This window comes from Crocuta crocuta, unplaced genomic scaffold, assembly GCF_008692635.1.
Source record: "Crocuta crocuta isolate KB4526 unplaced genomic scaffold, BGI_CrCroc_1.0 scaffold20, whole genome shotgun sequence".
In the NCBI taxonomy this organism is placed as follows: Eukaryota; Metazoa; Chordata; class Mammalia; order Carnivora; family Hyaenidae; genus Crocuta; species Crocuta crocuta.
The window spans coordinates 1,279,377-1,305,149 of record NW_027527932.1 but is presented as its reverse complement, the minus strand read 5'-3'; the positions used below and the strand labels follow the sequence as shown (position 1 = coordinate 1,305,149).

The 25,773-nt window shown below is 44.5% G+C and overlaps 1 protein-coding gene across 1 annotated transcript in view; it reads left to right on the top strand.

The window, feature by feature from the left end:
* Positions 1-24,885, top strand: part of ADHFE1 (alcohol dehydrogenase iron containing 1) — a 30,626-nt gene extending 5,741 nt beyond the window's left edge. Inside the window, 14 exon segments of the mRNA XM_077751795.1 lie at positions 738-775; positions 2,593-2,639; positions 3,565-3,618; positions 3,807-3,961; positions 4,135-4,331; positions 5,903-5,980; positions 7,308-7,361; positions 7,364-7,412; positions 9,167-9,310; positions 11,238-11,336; positions 13,174-13,252; positions 13,433-13,544; positions 15,893-16,035; positions 23,772-24,885. Coding sequence (XP_077607921.1) covers positions 738-775; positions 2,593-2,639; positions 3,565-3,618; positions 3,807-3,961; positions 4,135-4,331; positions 5,903-5,980; positions 7,308-7,361; positions 7,364-7,412; positions 9,167-9,310; positions 11,238-11,336; positions 13,174-13,252; positions 13,433-13,544; positions 15,893-16,035; positions 23,772-24,008 — 1,486 coding nt within the window. The 3' untranslated portion in view covers positions 24,009-24,885.
* The last annotated feature ends 888 nt before the right edge of the window (positions 24,886-25,773 follow it).

The window sequence follows — 25,773 nt, the reverse complement described above, 5'->3', positions numbered from 1 at the left end:
GGACCTGGTGGAGGCCTGGGGTGGTGACCGCCGGCCCGCAGGCAAGCGAGGGCCTCTCCCGGGCCCGGCGCAGAGCCGGCCGCGGGAAACTTAAACCCACCGAAGCCAATGGGGAGATACAGGTTCGAGTCCCCGGGGGCAGGGGGGCGGGAGGGGAGGCGCCGGCAGTAGCCCGCCCACCCAACTGCCTGCAGTGGTCCGTTTGATGAGAGCACCTAAGCTGGTAAAGAGCTGGGACTCGCAGAGCGCCGAGACCCCATCTCAGACGGACTCGGGTCTCCGGAGGGCGTAGCTCAGCTCCCCGCACACACTTATCAAGTAACACTTCGAACCCTCGAAAGAACAATCCTGCAGCAACGGAAAAACCCTGAGTCGGCTTTTTTGTCCGCGACGATGTCTGGGTTTTGCTACGTGGTGTTTGCCAACAGCCACTGTGTTGACAGCGTCTTAAGACTAGAATGTGCGGGCACCCGGGCGGCCCGGTCGGCGAAGCGCCCGACTTCGGCTCACGTCCTGAACTCGCGGTCTGTGAGTTCAAGCCCCGCGTGGCCCTGGAGCCTGCTTCCCGCTCCGTGCCTCCCTCTCTCTCTGCCCCTCCCCCACTCGTGCTCTGTCTCGCTGTCTCTCAAAAATACATAAACGTTTAAAAAATTTTCTTTAAAGACTAGAATGTAGTGGGGTTACATTAAAGCTTCTTCTCTTGGCTTTCTACTTTCACTTTTTTTTCTTTTCCCTAGATGCCAGTGCCCTACTCATTCTCATACTTACTCCCAAGGCAATCATATATTTTGTGTTTTCAAACTGGCCGACATTTCCAATTCCCCCCAACCCCCACCCTTTGACACTCATATTACATTTGGGCAGAGGATAAATCAAGAAAATCAAGGGATATGAGAAGAAAGTTGAAATGGCTGCCTTTTCACGTGCCGTGGTCTTATGTAGTTCCAATTATATGATGGTAGCTGAATGCATGCTACCAATTATATGTTTGGCTTAAGTATATATTTAATACTATTCATGCTGTTTTTCCTATTCCAAATAGAGTTCTTCGCCAAAGCTACAAATAAGATTTGTATAAGAGAAAAGCTTTTCTTCAAGATAAGATTTTAATATTGTCTGAGTCAATCAAACAGAATTAAGATGAAATCTTTGGAAGGTTTGAAGTTATCTCAAAAAAGAAAGAGGCCACAGAACAAAGCAGTTCCTAGAAGGAAAACACTTGTTTCTATCATTCGGTTAAAACTAACATTCTATTTCTTAATAATTAAAAATAATGACTAAAGTTTTCAGTTCCCACAAACTGGCTTAATCCTTACCAACTCCATTGTCCACAGAACAGCAGGAAGCTCACTGTAGCCTCAGGGATCCTCAGAACGGCAGCCCGTGAATTACTGACCCCAAAACTAATTTCACCTCGTGGAAGGAAAGGTCAAATCGAAAGGGCGCCCCTGAGAATGGAAAGGAGAGGGCCTGCCCTCACAGGGCGCTAAGCAGAGCCCGCCGAGAAGGCTGTTGGGGAGCAGGGCAGGGAGACCCACTAACTGAGGGCTTTTTTCTGACACCGGCGTTGCCCACAGGGACCTCGACAAGGACCGTGGACTAGGGGAAGCGTGCCCAGCCTTTTAGGTCCTCGTGGACATGCGCAGAATTTTGTCTTCAAGCTGGTGCTTTCCAATTCTTAGTCGATTTCAATAAAGAATTAATAGTTTCCTATTTGGGAGAGTAAAATCAATCATTTAAAGAAAGATAACCTCACTGTTTTCTAGGATTCGATTTAGGTCTTTTTCTAAACTTCAGTAGCAAGAGTAATAGGTTATTTCTTTAAAGTTGATGAGGATCTAAGAAATTTGAATTTTAATTAAGGATACCCTTGTTCTCAAGANAAAAAAAAAAAAAAAAAAAGTAGTGAAATTGTTGTGCAGATTTGTTTTTCAATCTTATGCCTACCCAGGAGTGACAAAAATAAGTGGATTAAAACAAGAGTAAAACTCATTAAGTGGAGCCTTCGGGTTCTAATGCAACAGGAAATCATTTCTGCCATAACCCAAACCTGATACATTATAAAGAAATATCTATCAGTTTATAAAAAATTATGAAGTTTCACAAAGAAAACTAAAAGTTTTACATGCCTTAACTTGAAAAAATGTAAATATCTTACAGGGGTGATCACTTTTTCCATGGAAAAAATTTTAATTCGAACAAGTGGTCACGGCTGTTACAAGAAGCATGAGCGAGACTCTAATTATTATTGAATTTACTAATAGTTGTTCTCTAACAGTCACCCAACTCTAGCGTCTAGAGAGTTTTTCTTTTCTAGAGGGTTTTTATACGTTGTTTCAAAGAATATTTTACCTTCAGTGAAGAAAATATTTTAAATAACTATTTTCACACAATCAGCATCAAGTTAGCATTATGGTCTCTTAAAATGCAGGTTTTAATTTCAATTTTATATGAAACCTGAAAATGTGCTCTAGGTAAGGCTTCTTAAGGGAGATGCTTGTGTTCACTGCTGAAATACCAGTTTACTATCAAATAACAACATTTTTGCTTTGTTTCTGAGGCCTACACTGATGCTGTTTTCTACATTTCTAGCTCCTGGACTTGCACCTTCTGGGAAAACAACAGATTATGCCTTTGAGGTAAATGTAATCAGTCCATTTTTTCTTTCAGGAATGACTTGAAAAAAGTACTGCAGTATTTTGTTAATGTGTTATTATCTCATTGCTATTAATTGATGTTCCCTAATCCCATTACTTGATCAGACCCTATTTAGCAAACTACTTTGTTGGGGTAATGGAATACAAATCTTCTGATAACATGAGTAATGTCTAGAATACTGTCTTTTGTTCAGCCATCAAAATAGGACAAATTCCCAGGGCGCCTGGGTGGCTCAATCAGTTAAGCATCTGGTTCCTAATTTCCGCTCAGGTCATGATCTCTCGGTTTGTGAGGCTCTGTGCTGATAGCACGGTGCCTGCTTGGGATTCTTACCTCCTTCTTCTCTGCCCCTCCCCTGCTCATGCTCATGCTCTCTAAATAAATAATAAACATAAAAAAAAATTTTTTTAATATTTTTTTATTTANCCAGGCTCTGAGCTGGCAGTCAGCACAGAGCCCGACGCGGGGCTCGAACCCACGAACCGCGAGATCATGACCTAAGTGAAAGCCGGATGCTTAACCGACTAAGCCACCCAGGCGCCCCCCCAAAAAATTTTTTTTAACAGGACAAATTCCCAGTTCTACAAACTCTCTAACTTATATATGTTGTATGTTACATCTTCTTCAGTTTTATAACAATCCCAAAAGAGAACCAAGTAATCTTTTGAAGCAAAAACAAAGGAGCAGTGAATTCTGATGAATTATCGCACTGCAATTACATGGTTACTTCTTTACATCCCTGTCCCCTCCTGGTTCAGCAGCCGTAAGTTATAATGAAGGCCATCCTAAGAAATATAGACTTTATTCTCTACACGATAAGGAACCATGCATTTCATTCAGAGGTTTTTAGGATGAAATGGCCAGTTCTCTAACACACGCGATACCTACCTCTTTTTTTCTTTCCAGATGGCCGTGTCAAATATTAGATACGGAACAGGAGTGGCAAAGGAAGTGGGAACGGCCAGTGCTTACGGACCCTAGCCTTCTCCCATACGTGTTCTGTGTCTTTTACAACAAGAGCAAGTTGCCAACAATTGTGTCCTTCGTGTTGAAAAACGTGCAATGTTGAGTTTGCCGGAGAGAGAGCAACTGTCTGTTACAGTTCCAGGGCAATCAGCCTAACTCACAAATTATTTTCGTCATCGTAGGACCTACGAAACACGAGTGCTAAAAATGTTTGCTTGATGACAGACGAGAACCTCTCGCAGCTCCCTCCTGTACAGACAGTTATGGATTCCCTAGTGAAGAAGGGCATAAATTTTAAGGTGTATGATAACGTGAGAGGAGAACCAACTGACAGAAGGTATTATTTCGTGGTTGTCCTTGACTTTATGTAGAACCCAGGACACACCGTTGCTGCTTCAAGTTTGCCCCAAACCGTGTTTAGTGGCGTGGCAGTTTGTTTCCGAACTGCCGAAAATATGCCGAAACATTCCGAAAATATGACATAGTGGCTTTTATCTTCCCTTCTCCAAGCTTCATGGAAGCTATTGGGTTTGCCACAAAGGGAGCCTTTGATGCCTACGTTGCTGTCGGGGGCGGCTCCACCAGGGACACCCATAAAGCTGCTAACCTGTATGCCTCCAGCCCGCAGTCTGATTTCCTAGATTATGTCAATGCCCCCGTTGGGATGGGAAAGCCTGTATCTGTGCCTCTGAAGCCTCTGGCTGCAGGTAAAGATTGTCTGTTTGTCTGTTTTATTTTGCAGTTGGCAAAAGGCTGTAGGAAAGCTAGAAGCCAGGAATTTTAAGGTATGTTTCCAAAACTTTCTGATTTCTTCACTTCAGTGTAGTACATTGTTTGGAGAGCAGACGGATATCAATCCATTTACATTTAAAATTCTTATCTTCAGTATTGTGCACATAGAGACAGTTTGGGTCAGTGTAGGAGGGCTGGCAGATTTATGCTAGGAAGTCACTGTACGGAGGAGGAGGGAAGGTTAACGTTTCTACATTATCAGATCCCTCTATTGGCAAGGGTGTCTTCTAAACCGCCCTCTGCTTTGTCCCATCCTGCCAGCCGCTGTGGGGGGAACATTCGCTATTATTTTTCTGGTGTTGACTCAACCCTTTCTTCCACACAATGCCTCTTCAGCTGACCTGGGGCTTTGTCTCTGACCTGGGACATGTGGCCAGCATGGCTGCGTCACTCTGGGCGACATCTGCTCTGTGGCCGTCCTGGGGACAGACAAGCAAGTCCAAATCAGAATAGCTTGTCTGCCCCACACAGACCTTGGTCTTTTCTTCTCTCCCATTTTATGGCTGTTAGCATATTACTGTGTAAAGTTTTATAGTTAAAATGCACTAACTGGTACCTGGAAAATATCTGTCTAAAGCACTGTCCTTTCTCTTCACCACCCTCCCCCCCACCCCCGTCTGCCCCCACTGTGAATGGGCCTTGTGATGGTACAGGAGTTAAGTTGAAGGCAGATGAACTGCTTTGACATGAATGAGCAATCAGCAGGGAGCAACATAATTGATGTCTGGAAAATGGAACCCTCTGGTGAAAATGTGTCAGCATCACACAGAGGGGTGATTAGTAAAGTTTAGAAACTTGACAGAACTGCAAAACCACGGAGCCCAGCGAAGGCAGAGCATTACTGTGCTTGCTGCCAAGAGGGAATAAAGATGTCTTTTAGAGAAAGCGAATAGGAGTTTTCTACCCGGAGGTGCTGAGCAGCTTGTGTCTGAGTACCCGGCTGCAGCTGCTACAGCTCAGTTGCTCGAGTTCCCAGAGTTCCTAGCTGTTTACACAGAAACAGATATCACACATACAGGTTAAATATACACACATGTTAATACAGACAATGGATGCCGTACGTACATGTTGGGCATACGTACGTGTCAGCACAGGCGCTGATTTCATACATGTGTGTTAATACAGATACAAGTACCACACATACTCATCAAAGGGCAGTTCACGTTAGTGATGCCTACATGTTATGCAGACATGGACACCATGCATGTTAAATCTGTGCATATTAATGCAGACACTGCCATCACATCCACATATTAAACATGCATGTTAATGCTGACAGGCATGCTATTTGCACGCACGTTAATGCAGGTACCCTTCTACATGTAAAGCATGCATGCTTGTTAATACAGACACACACATCAGGTGAGCAACAGGGACAGCAAAGCTTCCTTCTCTAACTTGGCTCCTTGCTTCCCAAGGCTGAATTAAGTATCTCCACTGACCTTTATTTAGATGCGTTATTTAAAATAATATTATTTTGTCCAAGTCCCAACCACCTCAGGAACTGGGAGCGAAACTACAGGAGTTGCCGTCTTTGACTATGAACACTTGAAAGTAAAAACTGGTAAGAAATTTGCCCATAAACTTTTTTTTAAATTCTCCGTCTTACCTTTCAACCCCACCTTCTTTTCTTTAATCTTAACGTTTAAAAATCAAGGAGTCACAGAGTTAAGGAAAGGGTTATGTGTGTATATATATGCATTTATTTTCTTTATCTTTTATTTTTTATTTTAATTTTGAGAGAAAGAGAGTGAGGAGAGAAGGGACAGAGAGAGGGGGGACAGAGGATCTGAAGTAGGCTCTCTGCTTACAACAGAAGCCCATTGCAGGGCTCGAACCTACGAACCATGAGATCATGACCTGAGCTGAAGTAGGACGTTTCAGCCAACTGAGCCACGCAGGCGCCCCTACACATCTTCTTTCTTTTTCCAAATACAGATAAAATATGAAACAGTCTAACATACTTCCTTCTGAGAACTACTTACAAAAGTATATTGAAATGCCATAATCTTGACTGGCCGCTTTTTGGCCCAGCTTAAGTAACTGCATGTCAGTGGTAAATGATTATTCCCTTTCTTGGACATCTTTTCTATATTTTAAATCAATTTCACTGAGATACAATTTTTGTATAATAAAATGCATACATGTTAAGTGTCAGTTTGATCAGTTTTGACAAATAGACACACCCATGTAACCACTACCCCAATGAAAGTAACAAAACATTCCCATCGCGCCTATAAGGTCCAGAGGTCCCAGGCCTTTGTAGCAGAATAAATTGATATTAGACTGCACATTTACAGTACCTTCTCTTTTTAAAATTAAATTACATTATCCTTTGACATTATTAAAGATACTAGTAGCCAATACTTAATTTCTACCTTACAGGTTTTCTAAGACTTTTACATACTATTTTCTAATGGGATCCTTGCAATAGCTATGAAGGATAGAAGCCCTACACTGCCACGATCTAATCTAACAAAGAATTCAGACTAAATGACTTGTCCAAAGATACATGGTAAGTTGCAGAATGATGACCGAAACCGGTGGTGGGGTGCTAGTAAACCAGCTCTCTGGAATTTAATCAGCAAGTACGCACTGATTTTCGGTACTGGCCAGTTTCTTTGATGTATAATATTCCCACCATGGCCAGTGACATCATTCAACCCAGAGCTGGGAAGGGAGGCACACCCTTGACTCTTTCAAACCAGAAGGAGCTTCAGATTTCACCGGAAAACCCAGGTTTCTGACTCCAAATCTCTTTCCACTGCTTTTGCTGCCTCCCTTCAGGAGAATGAATCTCATCTCATATTTTTAATTTTTTAAGAATTGCTACCCGAATTTTTAAAAATGGTGTCCACACCTATAGCCTCTATTGAAAACCCCTGGCTTAGGTATTGCTTCCCGAGCCCTCAGACCCACGCTGGGGCTGGCCGGGCGTCCGCACACCTGCGCGTGCCTGCCCGGGTGGTCGCCAGCCCCGGCCTCGACGTGCTTTGGTGGGCGCCCGTCTGGAGGTCTCCCAGCTCCCGCGTCCGCGGACGACACGGACCCCGCCTTCCTGCCGGATGCACTTGCTAAGCCTTCGGTGGCTGACGTCCCACGACAGCCCCCCCTTCGGTTCTCACTGTCCCGTTTCCTAGATGAAAACACAGGGCCTATGCAGGACGGGNGTACACGGCCGCGGCGATGCGCTCGTGGGTCCCGGATCAGCGCTCCCTCCAGCGGCTTCACGGAGCCGCGCGAACACTTCACGCTCAGCACGTCCTGAGCCGCCTGTTTCATCCCCTTGCACGTGCACTTTTTTTTTTTCACATTCTAACATCTCTAAACTCAGAACCCATCTTAAAATCCGTGGCATGACAGTATGGTTTTCTTACATACTTTCTTTAAGTAGTGTCTCTTATAATCTAGGGCGTCTTAAATTTGATGAAATCTGGTAACTCTCTAACCCCCCACCCGCACCTCACAGCCTCTCCTCCCGAGTCCCTTAACTTAGCAGCACGACTTGCTGTGAACCTCCTTCTCGTGCCCATATACTGCTGGTGTTGCCCACACCGATCCCACCTGAATCTCGCCCCTGTCTGCTGCCTCCCATTGAGTCTCATTGCTTCTTCCGCCATGGTTCAGCCCTGCCCAGCTCTTGCTTGCACGGTTGCTGCTTGCCTGCCTCATCAGCTTCCAGGCTTCCACTCTCTCGTCCTCTGTCCGGCCTCCGTATTGGCCTCAGCAATTTTTCACAATGCAATACACCCATCACACGTACACATGCATGCGCACACATACACACACACTTCCACCCGACAGGTCTGTTAGTGGCTCTCCACTTCTACTGCCTGAAGGCCACATGTGGGCCTGGAATGTCCCCAACGCTCAGCTGTTTATCGGCTTGGAGAGTCTACCTCCCAGTTCCACTGCAGCACCCTTCCCTTGATGAAGCCTGTGTTGACCTTCCCCATTCCTTTCCTCAAGTACAACTGACCACTCCATTCTTTGCTCTTCCCCATTGGGTGGCCTAAACATCCTTTCTGAGACCCTCCATTTCACATGCCCACCTCCCCCACTGCACTGTGAGCTTGATGAAGAATGGACCATCTTACTCACTTCTCTGTCCCTGCCCCTTGCACAGTGACCGTCACACCATAGGTAATCAGTTACTATCTGTCAAATAAAGTTCGCACAGGCAGGAGGTGGCAGACCCAGGTCTACCCAAGTCCACGGTCTGCTTCTCTCACTGTATTATGTTGCCTGCCAAGAAAGTGGAGAGAAGGATTTCCAGCTGACCGGGGTCTGTGTTCTCACCACGGCAGTGTGCTCTTAATAGGAGGCTCGTGTAACTATGACCCTCCTTGAGTAATATGGTATTTGATCAAATGCAGGGGATAAAATGGTAAATCTATTTTAAAACAAAATTATCTTTTAGATTTAGTGCTTTTCCTCATGACTCAAATATTTAAAAATTTGACATCATAAAGATTTATTTGTGCTAGAAAGGAGCCATATGTAATCCAGTAAGACATACTGGTCCAAAAACACTACAGTGCTGTTAATGTAAACTTCACTGTGCCAATTTCTGTAATAAGCAATGACTAGTATAGACCAGAGTCTGGTGGAATATATTGTGATTATCACTACTCCATAGCACATCTAAGTGGAACTAGTATTGAACATATCCAAGAGAGTCTGTAACCTGAATGGAGGGGGAAATGAGGAAGATGCTTTCAATCTGTGTGTTTTCCATATTTCCTGTTAGCCATGCCCTGGAGTCCTACACTGCCCTTCGTTACCCCATGCGGAGCGCCTGCCCCTCAAATCGGCCAGCATACCAGGGCAGCAACCCAATCAGTGACATTTGGGCAGCCCACGCATTACGGATCGTCGCTAAGTGTCTGAAGAGGTACGTGTCCCAGGGGAGATGGAAACAAAAAGAAAGGGTGCCTGGTTGGCTCAGTCAGTAGAGCGTGTGACTTCTGATCTCAGGGTTGTAAGTCTGAATCCCATAGTGAGTGTAGAGATTAGTTAAAAATAAAATCTTAGGGAAAAAAAGGAGGGGAGAAAAACAGAACAGAAAAGCCACATTCCGCCCTCACATAAAATGTAGCCTGCCAGGTCCTGAAATAGCCTGAGCCAGTCTGTTCATCAAAAGATCAGTTCAGTGGACATCAAGAAGCACCAGAGACCAGCAAGCTCTGGAAGAAAGCAAAGGGCAGGGAGGGAGGCACATGAGGGCGGATGAAACCCGGATCCTTCAGTCTGAAAAGGCGAAGGCGAGGCGACCAGATATGAGCCCCTGATTTATGAAGGCTGCATGTGGAGGGATTATTCATCGAAGCCCCAAAACCAAAGCTGGGGGGAAGGGAGGTGTGCCTTGAGAGCTGGCTACACCGAGAGCAGTAACGAGACTCAGGGAGGCAGTGTTGGCTGTGCCGAGCAGGCCCTGTCCAGAGGTACGCCGAGTCAACCCATGAAGCAAACTCCTATGGACTGAGTGTATATAAACTCAAAATAAATGTGTAGAGTTGTCTGTCCCGGGAGATGTAAAAAGCTTCCTAAACTATTTCAAAAGATTTATGAATGATGTATCCATGATTGGCTCCTAAGAAAGCAAAGATATACTTAGAGATGAAAGCTGATCCGAGACATTAGAAACTGTGCAAAATCAGACTCACTTTTGTATTTATACATAATGGAGGGAAGAACACAGCAGTTTGGACCTGGATGTGAACATGGTGCTTCCTCTGGCCCCTGGCTGGAAGCTGTACTAGACAGAGAGCTCAGACTGCATTTTGTAGGACAGCAGAGGGAAGGGACACAGCCATTGCAGGAGACCCAGGGAGCATGGCAGCGTTTCACTGGGTAGGTGCAGATCCAGATGATGACAGCCAGTGTGTGGGACAGAGACAGGCTCGGCAGAGCACAGGGGACAAGCTAAAGCCCCATCACCTGCTATTTCACCTCGTTATACAAGGAAGAAGGCTCTAACCCTGGGTTTGGAAAGGAGCCACAAATGCCCAACCGTTCCAAATGAAAGAGGAGAATAGGCTGTAGCACTCCGCGTAACAGGAACCCTTCCTCCGGGGAAAATTGGGAAAATCAGGAAAAGCAAGCAAGGGGTGGCTCTTTGGGCTTCCTCCCTGGGGCAGGGTCACTAAGCAAGTGTGTATATGAAGGTTGAGCTCCATCTGCAAATCTGCAAAGGGGCTTTTGAGAATTTGCTTTTCCAAAGTGGCACTGGGGACATCTAGAGCCAGCAAAGCCTCGTCCTATAATAACATCCCACTTCCATGATAATAAATATTAAAATAACATGTGTAGTTTCCACAGATACTGAAAGAGGCCTCCAGAGGGTTCTATTTGGGGCAGTGTCACAGAAAACAAAAGATGGCTGGACAGGCTGCGATTAGCCTGCAGGTAGCCCCGGGCAACAGGGACTCAGAGAAGCGTCTGGCCTGTGCATTCTGAGTATATGTTTACTTGAAGTCCACTCACAGCTGCCGTCAAGGTCATTGACAAATGAAGAAGAAGAATGAGTCTCAGGGCACTTTCCTAGAGCAGCTCACAGTCCAGGGGTCAGTGCTTTGCTTCCCCTGGCACTTTCATCACAGGAGCAGCCTGACAGCGTATTTATTATGCCTTTGCCCAAAAGCATTGATGAGAAAATATGTTTCCCTTCAGTCTTCGTTTAGAAGACAAGATGTCATTTGAATAAGTTGCCTAATTTTTCTTCCTACTGAGTAGGATCTTTTTCCCCAGATCTTTCCCTAAGGCAGCTCTTTCTTTGTGGGAAATGCCAATGTTGATGTAGGTATTTATATCATCCACAGGGCTGTCAGAAATCCTGATGAGCTTGAAGCAAGGTCTAATATGCACTTGGCAAGTGCTTTTGCTGGTATTGGCTTTGGAAATGCTGGTGTTCGTCTGTGGTGAGCAAATCTGAGATTTTATTTCTTCACCTAAGCTACTGCTTTTATCTTAAAAATGTTTATAATTTAGGACAGGTGGTAAGATCTAAATATGCCATAGAAAGAAGAAATTTAACTTAGGTACCGGAATGTTTTCTTAATTCAAATGTAATTTGTTGAGTCATAGATTTTTTTTTAACTTTTTTAAAGTAAATTTTATCCCTAATGTGAGGCTCAAACTCATTACCCTGAGATTAAGAGTCACATGCTCTACTGATTGAGCCAGCCAGGTAGCCCCCTAGATTTTTATTTATTTATTTATTTATTTATTTTTGTAACAGCCTTATGGAACTACAATTCATACACTATAAAATTCACCCATTTAAAATGTGCAATTCAGGGACACCTGGATGGTTCAGTGGGTTAAGCGTCTGATTCTTGATTTCGGCTTGAGTCATCATCTCATGATTCATGAGATAGAGCCCTCCCTGACAGAGCATGCTTGGAACTCTCTCTCTCTCTTTCTGTCTCTCCCACCCCAAATAAATAAATAAGTAATCATTTTTAAAAAGAATATTAAGTAACAAAAGCAATGTTTAAAACTGTATGCACATATGATCATAAATTACAGATATGCATAAAAAGACCAGAAGAAATAACTTATAATGGTTATCTTGAAGAAATAGGATTATGGATCATTCTAATTTTTTNGCCCTGAGCTGGCATAATTTTTACAAAGAATATATACAACTGTTAAAATAAATCAAGGTAAGATACTCAGTATCATTAGAAAGTTACTTTTGGAAGATACGTGAACTCTTTCACATCAGGAAAACACACTACACAATCATTTCCAAATACTGTGCAGCCTGAGAGAGGTAAAGTACGTTCCTAAGTGCCCAGCAATTCAGAGAACCAGTAGCTTCTGATCTGTCTCATGAAGAATAATAGGCAAGAGTTACCTTTTTTAGGTAAGTAATCACACAGTTCACCAAAATACTTCATCTTTCTGTGAAACATAAATCTCTTGGTGATTAAGGCCAAAGTCATCCAATAACCCACATAAAAAGATGTACAGACCATTTTACTATTGTAAAGCATTTCATTTTCAGTATTTTAATTATAAATACATTAACTTCTCACAGTATATACCTTCCGGGTCATCTGGTAAACTATATTATTGTGCTATTTGTTCACCAAGAATTCAAGAGGGTATAAAGAGGTTTGGGTTTTGTTTCTTTTTCACTAAAACAAATTTTAAAAACCCACAGATAAAAACCATGGTGCCTTTTCTTGATAACCTTTCAAATTACAAAAATAATTTATGATTCAACTTTATTTGTATGTAACATTTGAAAGGATATATCAATTGTTGATGGGACAGATGACAGGCAGGTCAAGCTTGAATGTCTCATGCAGCACATCTTGGCTCCTAAAGCTCCCACCCACATCATCAGCCTGGGCAGGAACTCACTGCCACGCCAGCGTAGAGCAAGATGGAAAACGCATGTCCTGAAGCTTATTAAAGAAACTTCAAAGTAAATTCTTGATTTCTTTAAGATCATCAAGTTAATCAATGTGTTTGGGGAACAAACTCTGCATGAACACTTTTTGATGGCATACAATTCTATGAGCACTTGAATTCGAACATTTCAGAGGTTTTGTTAATGAATACACGAAATGTCCGACGCATAATCATATATTGTTGTATCAATAAAAACAGAACGTATAACTTTGTGAGATAACTATATGGTCAACAGACCATGAAGAGCTCTCCACAAAAGTATCTCTGTTTTGTTAACCTGAATTCCTGATATCTATGTGTCAACATAAGGACTTGCCTTCTTTTTTTTTCTAGCCATGGAATGTCTTACCCGATTTCAGGCTTAGCGAAGACATACAAAGCAAAGGATTATAATGTGGATCACCCACTGGTGGTAAAAACATAATACACTCTTTAATCACGTTTCATATTCCTTGCAGTTGCCATAAGTGTAGTTGTTTAATGTATTTGCCATTGATTGCTTGGAGTATAGGGTAAAGTAATTTAATATCTAGAAAATGCATGTTGAAAACCAACGTTGCCCCACTGATCACCACAGTGTGTTTCTCTTCAGCCTCACGGCCTTTCTGTGGTCCTCACCTCCCCAGCAGTGTTCACTTTCACAGCCCAGATGTCTCCTGAACGGCACCTGGAAATGGCGGAAATATTGGATATGAATCATGACTCATAAATCTGTAACCCACATATGTGGAGCATTTCATAGGATTGCTTCTGAAGATAAACCAGAAAGGATAATAATGCCTAGAAAGTTGCTTTGAAATAGGTTCATAGTAAAATGTGAGTGACCTACCTGAAGTCCTATCTAGCACTAAAATTCTGTAATTTTGCTCCTATTAACAATGAAATGGAACCAAATATTGCTTATGTTAAATCTGTAGTAATAATACCTCTATTGTTTTCATCCCCAAGAAACGCGAAACTCTTTATACACCATTAATGTTATGGGTGGCTTTTGCTATGTTTAGTAGGTAATAAAATAAATCTAAATCAGGAAGTAACAGCACATTCCCAATTATAAATCTAAACAACTAGAAACTTTATAAAAAGATCTCAAAAGAAGAATCTGTTTTGCTGCTCTGTCAAATAATGCTTATAATAAGACACCCACGGTGCTTTTTGAATCTTATAAGAAATAAAATTATACTCAGGATAGCTTGAGTGTTAAGTAAAAATTTTTGGTATTTTTCTAAGATGAGAACTCTTTCAAGTAGACCTTGAGTATTTGATTAACTTCCCCTACTTGTGATTAGGGTAGGAAGGGAAAAGCTAAAAAGAAAACTTCATTGTGCTCTTCCAGCTGCAGCCGTTGGAGAGGTTATTTCCAAGAAGGTGGGCATGACCACAGATCCCTTCCACGGGTGCCGCTTCCCTCCACTTCTCGCTCACGCTCGGACGTGTGTGCTCTCGCAGAGTGCCAGGCGCTGCGCTGGAATGCCAACGAGAGAAGCCCGGGCTAGACACGCTGTGCAGGGGCCGGATTTCCCGGCACGCGCCGCTGCGAATACGGCGCCCACCTTCCCAAGGATTTCGTGCTTCTTTTCCCTTTCGGACTGGGGTTTATTCTTCAGCCATTCTGGGGACTCAGATAGATGCCCTGTAAATATGCAGTATAAGTGGAAGGGGCCCAAAGAGTCATCTACACGTCTGGAAAATGGGAACGTCTTAGAAAATGTAAAGCTAAAATTCCAGGCAACCAATGTGACTGCGAAGAGCAATTCTTCTGGTAGACAAAGCTCAGAGTGGACGAAGCCACGATTCTTTCTCCTTGCACAGGAAGTTTTGTTTAATGTTATTCCATACTTAGCCACTAACTATTTTAATTCCCTATGTAATCTTAGATTCTCTTAGCTTTACACCGATTTATTTATTTTCTTTCTACCCTCTTTTTTTTTTTTTTTTTCTAAAATGCTTCACAGGAAAATCTAGAGGCTTTGATGGTGTGTTTTATGGCAGCAATCCCAGGAACATAAAAACCTCGTAAACCCTGTATCGTGGGTCACCTTTCCACCTAATCCGAATTTCAGCTGCCACTGTGCAATACAGACTGGGCTTGTCGGGCAAGGTTTACCTTCCATCCAGCTGCTCTCCCAACTAGCCTTGTATCCGGGTCTATTTATACTTTTTTCTGGATTACTAAAACAGTTCTTGCTGCCGTTGAAGAAAAAGGCTAAAACTAACGGTGTGCTTCAGCATGGAGGCAAACTATTCATTCTAGGCTCCTGGTGAACGACACAGAGAAAGTGGGCTTAGACTCAACATGAGGCGTTTTGGGTAATAAATAATGTGCTGCGTCTCTGGAGAGTGCCTCCCGTCCTGGCAGCAAACGTGTTCGGCCAGAACGGATGGGGGGCTGGAGCGCTAAGGGTCTGGGAGCTCTCACGGCTCCCCTGCCTGAGGGCAGAACCCCGGCTCGTCCAGACTGACGTCTCTATGATTTTGTATATTAACTATTAGTCGTGTCTACGTGTTGCCCTTACAAATTTCCAGGCCGTGGCAACCTTCTGCCCCTTCACCGACACGGCTGTTATCTACATACCAATCAGTGTTTTCTGAGAGTCTTGATGTTCTCGGATCTGCCTGACTGGTTCTGTAATATTCATTTAGAGCAACCTGCCCTGCCCTTTAAAACACACAGCTTCGCAGCAGGAGGGAGGAGGCATCCCCTCGCCGGCCACACACTGTCCACCTTGTCAGCTTCCTCCTCTCCGCGTCGGAGCTTTGCTCTTGCACACGTGCGGGCCTCACCAGGTGTTTGGAAAGGGTTTGTCTTCTGTGCCCAAGACGTTGCCGGGAGAAAAGGCACTGAACACACGTACCTCTAGATGTCAGCAAATTCCAAGCCTAGAAAGTTACATAACCGGGGTTTTCTCCAACAAATGCTCCTTCCTCCCCAGCCAAACACCAGCCTGTTTGCGGTCTCGTCCCTGTGCCTCTTCTCCGGGCCCAGTTCCTCCTCTGCCCACCGCGCTAGGGGCGAGCGGCCGGGGGCGCGGGAGGGCCAGGCNCTCCTGCGCGGCCAGGGCCGCAGACGCCGGGCCTGTTCTGGCGGACACGCTCCGGAGGCTCCTCTTCGAGCTGGACGTGGACGACGGCCTGGCCGCCGTCGGTTACTGCGAGGCCGATGTCCCCGCACCGGTGACGGGGACGCTGCCCCAGGTAAGGGACGCGGGGCGTCCTCACGCCCTTCCGAGGAGCACAAAGCTGCTGGACGCACACGGTGCCCTTGGGGGCCTCAGGGCAGCGGAGAACCCGGGTCGCCTCCGCGCCAGAGAGCAGCTCTGCCCTTCCCTGTGGGAGGGACCGGCCCCCGCCTGCACATTGTCCCACGAACCGGTGGCTTCTCGGAGCTGTTATGATGTCACCGAAAGGATCTCGTATAAAAACTCAAGGCAAACACAACCACATTTGTCTTGAAGTGTGGCAAAATTTCCCTTTGGCCACGAATATTGTTTTATACTATGAACAGTTATAAGTTCCTACTATTTTGTGAAAAATAGGCATGGCCTGAAATCAATACCATTACAAAATCACTTTTTAACGTCTGTGGGAGAGTGTACGTTTTATACGCATACATCTGCATACATATCTGTGTCACTTTGGGTCTTATTTATTTAAGTGTTGCCAAGGGATTTAAACTGAGCTGCCAACCTTTATTTGGTGGAAACATTAACAGATGTGGAGTTTCCCCACCAAGGTTCTCATGATAGGAGACCTCCATTGGGCCTCCCTTCCCGTTTGGATCAGACACCCTTGTGCTGTAGCATCAGATCCTACGAGGCCGAGACCCTGTTCTCTGTCCTCTGCAACTCACCATAAAATAGCCAGAGCCATGAGCCATGAGCCATGCTCTCCATGCCCAGAGTACTCAGTCCTCCGGTCTCAAAAGGGAAAGACGTGGGTCACTTAAATACTATACGTATATGAGGGTAAGGCCATTCTGCCCAATGTTAAGGCAAGGAAGGATCTATCCTTAACTTTGAAACAGAGTTAACAGCTGGAACATCTACCTCACACAGATTCCTGCTTTCCACAAGTAGAAGTGCTTTTCCCTAATCCCATCCTGGCTAAACAAAGGCCGCACACTAGCTTCTTCCCCACTTGGCAACTGCGTAGAGTGTTGAAGGTCTCAGCACTCACGTAAGATGGCATTTGTATGGACTGGGTTAACAGACTCACATGTCCGCAGGAAGGAGCGAGGGAGGTCATCGCAATAAACCAAGTGATTGAAAGCAGTAGCGAGCGGTGGGGACTTTCAGGAACTGGAAAGCCCATAATCTATCTCATTGGGTGAACATCTTTTCAGCGACAAGTTACTATCTCCAAGCAGAAATTCAGTGCCAGTGTTGGTAGAGCTTCCAGTTTAAAAAAAATACACACGCATGCGCACGCACACGCACACGCACACACATCAGCAATCTGGATGTTTGCATTGTATTCCCCATATTACCCACTGTACAAACCAAACATGGCCCACGGGCCGGGAGTTTCCTTCATTTCGACTCAGACCCAGTAGCCTCGGTTGCATCTAAAAATACAAATGAATGAAAAAAAGAACCATCTCGAAGTGTAACTGAGCTCCTAGGCTAACTCACAAACACTTGGCTCTAACCAACAAGTCCAAGAGACTAAATAGCCAAAGAACACGACCATCCCAGTTACTTTACCCAAACCTACCGGACGGTAAGTTCCGTGAGCGCAGGGACAACGTCCTAAGTCCTCTGGGAAGGTGACATTAATGGCTGGATGGTGGTAACTTTTTGAGAAGTTTCCTTACACCTAATAGGACTCAACTAATGACACGAAACCATGAACGCCTGTCCAGGGATACCAGAGCCCAAGTGGTCACCACAGTGTGAACACGGTGTTTGGCTCTTCTGGTGTGGTTCAGAGACAGTGTCCATCCTGCAAGGCGGAGGGGTGGGGAGTGTTCTGGGAACTTCTGTTTGTTCGGGAATGTGTGTCTGTCAACCTCCAGAGATGGCATCCATGATTCCCAGATGAAACCGTGTGATACTCTTGGCCATTTAATTGCCGGGGGCAATGCGTCTTCCAGCCGTCAGCACACTGGCAAGTGATTCCTGTTTACATTGTACTGTGCTCAGTCTTTTACTTTCAGAAGCTGTTCCAGATAGCAACAGATCGAAGCTAACATCTGAGGTCATCCACCAAAATAGCAAGTTAATCAGGTATCCTATTAAATGCCTCCGTGCACATGTCATACTGGGAAATCGCAGGTAGCAAAGCCTTAACTAGACAAAGCTAATTTCTTACTTTCACAAAAGATGCAAGACAAATTGAATCTTTACAAGTCAAACAGTTGGAGGCCAGGATTTCCTCAAGTTGTATTCATAAAGCAGCCCCAACACGTATTCTGCTTTTCTTTTTTTAACATCATGTTTCTCTGATTGGGAGAAACATAGTTAATTTTAATAAAGTAGCACTCGTTCCCTTTTGGAGCCCATGTAATTGAGTCAATGTGTTCTATACCTGGAGAGGGGAGGGGAGATTCATGGAACTTTAGAAGGAATCTTAGAAATAAGCTTGTCTGTTTTGCAGATGAAGAACTACTGTGGGTTTTTTGTTTGGTATTTTTGGCAGCAGTGAACATTTTATAGGAATGCTATGGCAGCTTCAGAATTTTACACGTGTGGCAGGCTAGCCTTCACTTATTAGTATCTACAGGATTTAAGGTAGTGAGAGGGATATACTGGTTGCTGCAAAGAATATTGCCAGAAAGATTATTTCTGTAGTCGACGTTTGATAAAGCTTCTTTTATGTTCAGCAAGGAGGGATCGGTTTTCTCTGGAAGGAACAGCCACGCCAGTGTTCTTGACCAAACACCACATCCCGTACTGATGGCAGCAAACAGCAGCCCTGTGTGCAGAGGCTGCTAACCGCCATTCCCAGGCGCAAGGGGAGCAGGCAAGAATAAATTAATCTTCCAAGTGGGGTTTCTGAAACCTCTGGAAAAAAACATTTACATTTCAAATCCAAACATTTCATTTCTGAGGAGAGCTGTCTACCAAAGTGAGCACTTCCACTCCCTGGCAGACGGGCCAGCCGAAATGTTATTTTATGAATGTGCTAAAAGTAGTAAGGATTTGTTTCAGCGCCCATGGTAATCAGTTTTCCTTCGGTTTCACGCATCTATAAATAACAGCACTGAACACATCTTAATTCTGAGAGTTTGACTTTTCCATGGCATAGATGATACATGGGAGGGAAAGATCACAAGCACTACATCCTTGCCCCCATGTCACCAGGCATGGGGTTTTAGAAATGTGAAGGACGAGCCCGGATCACTTGGCTCCAAGTACTCCTGAGAATCCTGAACTATTTCACAAAAGATGAGCAGGGTCGCTTTAAGGGACTCTGAGCTCACCAGATAAGATTCTCTCCTGTTACAGACAGATTAATGTGGCAATAATCATCGGCCAGAGCAAATGCTAAATTTCACTTCTTGACCCTGCCGCCCACTTATACGTAGGTCACCGTGAACAAGTCTCTGCCTTGCTCTGGATTCTCAAAATCCCTCAGGGTCCCTGGAGATCTGCTGCAGGGCCCGCACTCATCAGACCGTCTCCTGTCCTTCTCCTATCTGCCCATCCATCTCCCTCCTTTTTATTTTTTTAATGTTTATTTATTTTTGAGAGAGAGAGAGAGACAAAGCATGAGCAGGGGAGGGGCAGAGAGAGAGGGAGACACAGAATCCGAAGCAGCTCCAGGCTCTGAGCTGTCAGCACAGAGCCCGACACGGGGCTCGAACCCACGAACCCTGAGATCATGACCTGAGTCAAAGTCGGACACTTAACCGACTGAGCACCCAGGCCCCCTCTTCCTTCCTTCTTTTAATTACCTTTTTAACCATGGTAAAATATATCTAACATAAAATGTATTAATTTAACCGTTTTTAAGTGTGCAGTTCAGTGCCATTGATACATTTAGTGTTGTGCAGCCATCACTACTATCCATTTCCAGAACTTTTAAATCATTTCAAACAGAAGCTCTGCTCTATTGCTTAATGGTAAACAATAACTCCCCCTTCCCCGACTCTGATGACCTCTATTCCACGTTCTGTCTCTATGGATTTGCCTGTTGCAGGTACCTCATGTAAGTGGAAGCATAGAATATTTGTTCTTTTGTGTCCGTATAATGTCTTCACTTAGCATAAATCCTTAATGTCAGAATTTCACTCCTTTTTATGGCTGAGTAATATTCCATTGCATGGATATACCACCAATTGCTTTTCCACTCATCTGCAGATGGACACTTGGGTTGTTTCTGCCTTTAGGCTACTGTGAATAGTGCTGCGATGAACATTGGTTGTACAAATGTATTTTAGTCCTGGCTTTCAATTCATCTGGCTGTCTACCTAGGAAGAAAGTTATAGAATCATAGGGCACCTTCTCTGTTTACCTTTCTGAGGAACTGCCAAACAGTTTTCCAAAGAGGCTGCACCATTACACATTCCCACCAACAGTTAAGTCAACAGTACAGGAGGATTCCAATTTCTCCACATCTTCACCAAGATTTGTTATTTTCCGTTTTTGTATCGCTATCCTGATGGATGCGAAGTGGAAACTCATTACGGTTTTGAATTGCATTTTGCTAATAACTAAAGATTTTGAGGGGCGCCTGGGTGGCTTGGTCAGTTAAGCGTCCGACTTCAGCTCAGGTCATGATCTCACCGTTCGTGGGTTTGAGCCCCGCGTCGGGCTCTGTGCTGACGGCTCGGAGCCGGGAGCCTGCTTTGAATTCTGTGTCTCCCTCTCTCTCTGACCCTCCCCTGCTCACACAGTCTCTCTCTCTCTCTCAGAAATAAATAAAACATTTGAAAAAAAGATTTTGAGCATCTTTCCATGTGTTTATTGGCTATTTACATATCTTCACTAAAAAAAATATCTGTCCAAGTCTTTTGCCTACTTTTGAGTTGGGTTGTTCGGGGTCTTCTGCTATTGAGTTGTAGCAATTATTTATATATTCTAGATATTACTCCCTTATCAGATGTATAATCTGCAAATACTTTTCTCATTCTGTCTTTTCAACTCTCTCGAGAGTGTCTTTTGATGCATAAAAGTTTTAAATTTGGATGTAGTCCAAGTTACCTTTTTGTTATTGCCTGTGCTTTTGATGTCATATCCAAGGGAAAATATTGCCAAATCTAATGTCGTGACTTTTTTCCCCTATTTTCTTCTAAGAGTTTTAGTTTTAGCTCTTACATTTAGGTCTACATTCAGGCCTATTTTGAGTTAATTTTTTTTAGTGTTTATTTATTTATTTTGAGAGAGAGTATGTGTGTGAATCCCAAGCAGGTTCACACTGTCAGCACAGAGACTGATGTAGGGCTCGGTTTCACAGATCAGGAGATCATGACCTGAGCTTAACCAACTGAGCCACCAAGGCACCCCTAGTTAATTTTCTTAATACAGGCTTCCCGTTTTCATCTTCCTTTTACCTTACGAATACTTACTGAGGTCCTATTACATACCATGCATTGAACAGGGTACAGTAAGGAGAAAAATAAAGTCTCTTCCATACCTCGTGGTCCTAACATTCTGGTGGAGAAGACGGACAGTGGGCATCTAATCACATCTCCAAATAAGATACAAACGGAATCGTTCCCGATAATGATTAATGGTATACGGAAAACCTGGGCAATGAGATCGTGCTCTCATGTGGACGGTGTGGGGGAACTTCAGAGAGGGAGGTCACGGAAGGTTTCTGAGTCGGAGTGGAGGCAGCCACGTCAAGACCTGGGAGAAGCATTCCAGGCAGAGGGGAAAGGCCCTAAGACGGGAAGATGAGCATTTTGTGGGGCTGCGAGGGGATGGAGGGGCTCAGTGACATGAACCGTCGGGAGAAGAGTCAGAGCGGAGGTGAGCATGAGGGCGGGACAGGGCGGCACTGGAGGCCACCGTCTTGTGGCTGCAGTGGGAGGTCATCAGAGAGCATGAAGCAGGCAATGACAGGAGCATTTACACTGGGGAAGAACACCACTCTGGCCGCTGTGTGGACAGTGGCGTCTAGGGGGCGAGAGTAGAGCAGAAGTGGAAACCGCTTTTGGAGGGGGAGTGAGGAGGACTTAGACTTGGGTTGTGGTGGGACAGGAGGTGCGGGGTGGTCGGATTTGGGATTTACTCTGGAGGTAGATCAGACAAATTTGCTGATGGATTGAACCTGTAGAGAAGGGAGAGAAAAGCCAGAGGATTCCTAGGCTTTTGCCCGAGGGACTGGGTGTCGCTTCTGGGATGAAGACAATGGGAGGCGGGAGGAGTCAGCGTTCGGTCTTCAATATGTGAATTTTGAGATGTCAGTGTGTCCTCTCCCACCATTTTCATTAAGTCGTCAGATGACTGTTGGGCACCCATGTACTGTGTGTCAAGCACTCTGGCCGGCACTGAGCAGGAAGAGTGAGCATAGTCCCGCCCTCACAGATCTGCCTCATCTCCCAGCTATGCTCCCAAACAAGTCCTTAAAAGAAAAGAAACTGAGGGGCGCCTGGGTGGCTTAGTCGGCTAAGCGTCCGACTTTCGCTCAGGTCACGATCTCGCGGTTCGTGGGTTCGAGCCCCGCGTCGGGCTCTGTGCTGACTGCCAGCTCAGAGCCTGGAGCCTGTTTCAGAGTCTGTCACTCCCTCTCTCTCTGACCCTCCCCTGCTCACGCTGTCTCTCTCTCTCTCTCTCCTAGAAATAAATAAAACATTAAAAAAATTATTTAAAACTTAAAAAAAAAAGAAAATAAACTGAGAGACCCATGAGAATGAGACCAGAACTCTGGCATGTATCTTAATTTTTTTAATGCTCATTTTAGAGAGACTGAGACAAAGCACGGGGGAGAGGGGCTGGGGGGGCGGAGAGAGAGTCTCAAACAGGCTCCACCCTCAGTGCAGAGCCTGGCAGGGGCTCGATCCCATCCCCCTGGGATCACGGCTGAGCCAAAATCAAGAGTTGGACACTCAACCCCTGTATCTTAATTTCATTTAGGCCCAGAAATTTGGACACAGGGTGGTCATTCTAGTATCTTTTGATCCTCTGTCCCAGTGGGATTAAGAAGACACTGAATGCGGGAATATATAGCAATAGGATGTGCTGGCTCCTTGCTAACTCCGTTCAGTAACACTGGAGAAATTAAGCAGGTCACTGAATTCATTTGGGAAGGCAGAAACAAAACCTTAGTTAATATTAAAAAGGAGTCACTTGTTGCCTGTAGCCTAAGAGCTAAGCCCTAATGAAATCTTTTTGGATATACTTGAAATCCAAGTTGCAAAATATACAGTCTTTGAAGTCAAGGACAACCATGTTCTAGTCTCCTTGGCAGCACATGCCGTGCCTAGGACAGCGCTCGCTGCACAGAGAACCTGCCTGGCAGAGGCTGCTGACCAGTGCAGTTTGGTCATCACGGGTAGTGTTCTACCCACGGCTGGTTTGGTTCTATGCTTTGGGCAGAAGGCCATCGCCAGAACATAAGGCAAGGGTAATAGCTTTTGAAAGCTTTGTGGGAGAGGTGTCATTCAATGAACTTCTGAACTGGAGATCGGCTCGTATAGAAATATGATTTTTTTTTAAGTTTATTTGAGAGGAACAGAGACAGCGTGAGGGAGGGTGGGGCAGGGAGAGAGAGACTGAGAGAGAGAATCCCAAGCGGGCTCCTCACTGTCCGCACGGAGCCCAGTGCAGGGCCTGAACCCAACGAAACCACGAGACCACAACCTGAGCCAAAACCAAGAGATGGATGCTTCACCGAATGAGCCACCCAGGAGCCCCAAAATATGATTTTAAAGATATGACTATCATCAAGTCATTGTTTCTTAGGGCCAAGTTAATTTACATATCCGAGTAGCTCCAAACCGTCTTTTCCAAGCCCTGGGTAACGCCTTTTGTTCCCTGTTTCAGGGAAGGGTAAGCAAGCTTGCCCCACGGCCTCAGTCAGAAGAGGACCTGTCTGCTCTGTTTGAAGCTTCAATGAAACTGTATGAGTTTTCATTCTCACTGAAAGAATCCCCTCGGGCCATCACAGTCCTGACAACGGAAGCCGAGCTAGCCAGAACTTCTTCTTTTCATCTCCGCACATGGCATACCTGTTACCAGTCTGAATGCGGTAATAAGTGTATCCTGCAGAAGATTCCCTAATGCGCAAAGTCAAACTACTTCCATGAAACAGTGGAGGAAGGCCCTCTACGCTGGGCCTTGACCTAGACTTCAGCCTCCAGGCCCTGCCCCAAACCCCACGATTGCCGCTGCGGCGCTGTTTACAAAATGGGCAAAAGCTCAGTATCTACCAAAAATGTACATGCACATGTCCTGTGCCCAGTAATCCCCGGTCTAGACCCGAATCCTATAGAAATGCCAGCACAGGTGCGTTAAGAACGATGGCAAAGATGTTTCTGGCAGCACTCTCTCTAATGTAAAATCTGAAAGAACCTAAATATTCATTAATAGTGTATGATAAATAGGAGTATATTAAATAATGGAATGCTATAGTGCTATCAATAGGAATGAGATAAATCTATTGGAAATATGCCCATGATATACTGCTAAGTTGGAAAAAAGCAGAACAATTATATATTTCCATAATCTGACTTTTACTTTTTAAATTATACATGAGTATTTGTCTATATATAGGGAGAAGAAGGCTACACGTCAAAATAATAAAAGTTATCACTAGAGAAATGGAATTTGGGGTACAGAGAATTAATAGAAAATATTCACCTTAGATTTTATACTTCCCCTTTTTATTTTATAAACATCTGTATTGTTTGGATTTGTTATAACAAGCACATATTTCCTAATTTTAAAAGGACCAGAGAAAAGATATCACTTTATTGTTTGAGGTCAGAGTCATCTTAATTTATGAAAATACTAGTAACTAATACTTAAAGATTAAAGCAAGTCCAAAGAGGTAAAATGTTAGAGACTGATCCTGTGGTAAATAAACAAATTGTTCTTTGGAGAAAAACACTAACATCCTGCATGGTAATTCCCTCTTTGGAAAAATGTTTTTGGTGCTCCGAATAAATTAATTCAAAAGCAAGCACTGTTGTAGTTAATAGACCTCAGCCTTGCCAGTAGAATCTACGTAGTGTGATCACTTGCGTCTGTTATTCCCCAGCCTGCGGAAACTTCTACGGCTCATTCTGCCTCACAAAGGTTACCACACTGATGGTGTTTTTTGCTCACTGCTCAGAGCTCAAGCTTTGGCAGTCTGGACCTCAGTGCATTTGTGGATTTACTCATGTTTTAAACTGAATTGAGGTTTTAATCAAACAAGTAATGCTACATATAATTACATCAGGATTTTTTAAAATGGAAAAGAAATGCATTACTGCGCCATTCAACCTGCCCAGGCCCACTGCATCTGTATAAAGGTCTTTATGTCCTTGAGATCTTTTTTTTTTAATGTTTATTTATTTTTAAGAGACAGAGACAGAGTGTGAACAGGGGAGGGGCAGAGAAAGATGAAGACACAGAATCTGAAGCACGCTCCAGGCTCTGAGCTGTCAGCACAGAGCCCAATGCGGGGCTTGAACTCACGAACCATGAGACCATGACCTGAGCTGAAGTTGAATTCTTTTTTTTTTTTAATGTTTTTTATTTATTTCTAGGGGAGAGAGAGAGAGAGACAGCATGAGCAGGGGAGGGTCAGAGAGAGAGGGAGTCACAGACTCTGAAACAGGCTCCAGGCTCTGAGCTGGCAGTCAGCACAGAGCCCGACGCGGGACTCGAACCCATGAACCGCGAGATCATGACCTGAGCGAAAGTCGGACGCTTAACCGACTAAGCCACCCAGGCGCCCCTGAAGTTGAATTCTTAACCAACTGAGCCACCCAGGAGCCCCTGTCTTTGAAATCTTTTAAACATTGAAATAATGTTTATAGAGTTTTCTCTAATTATAAAC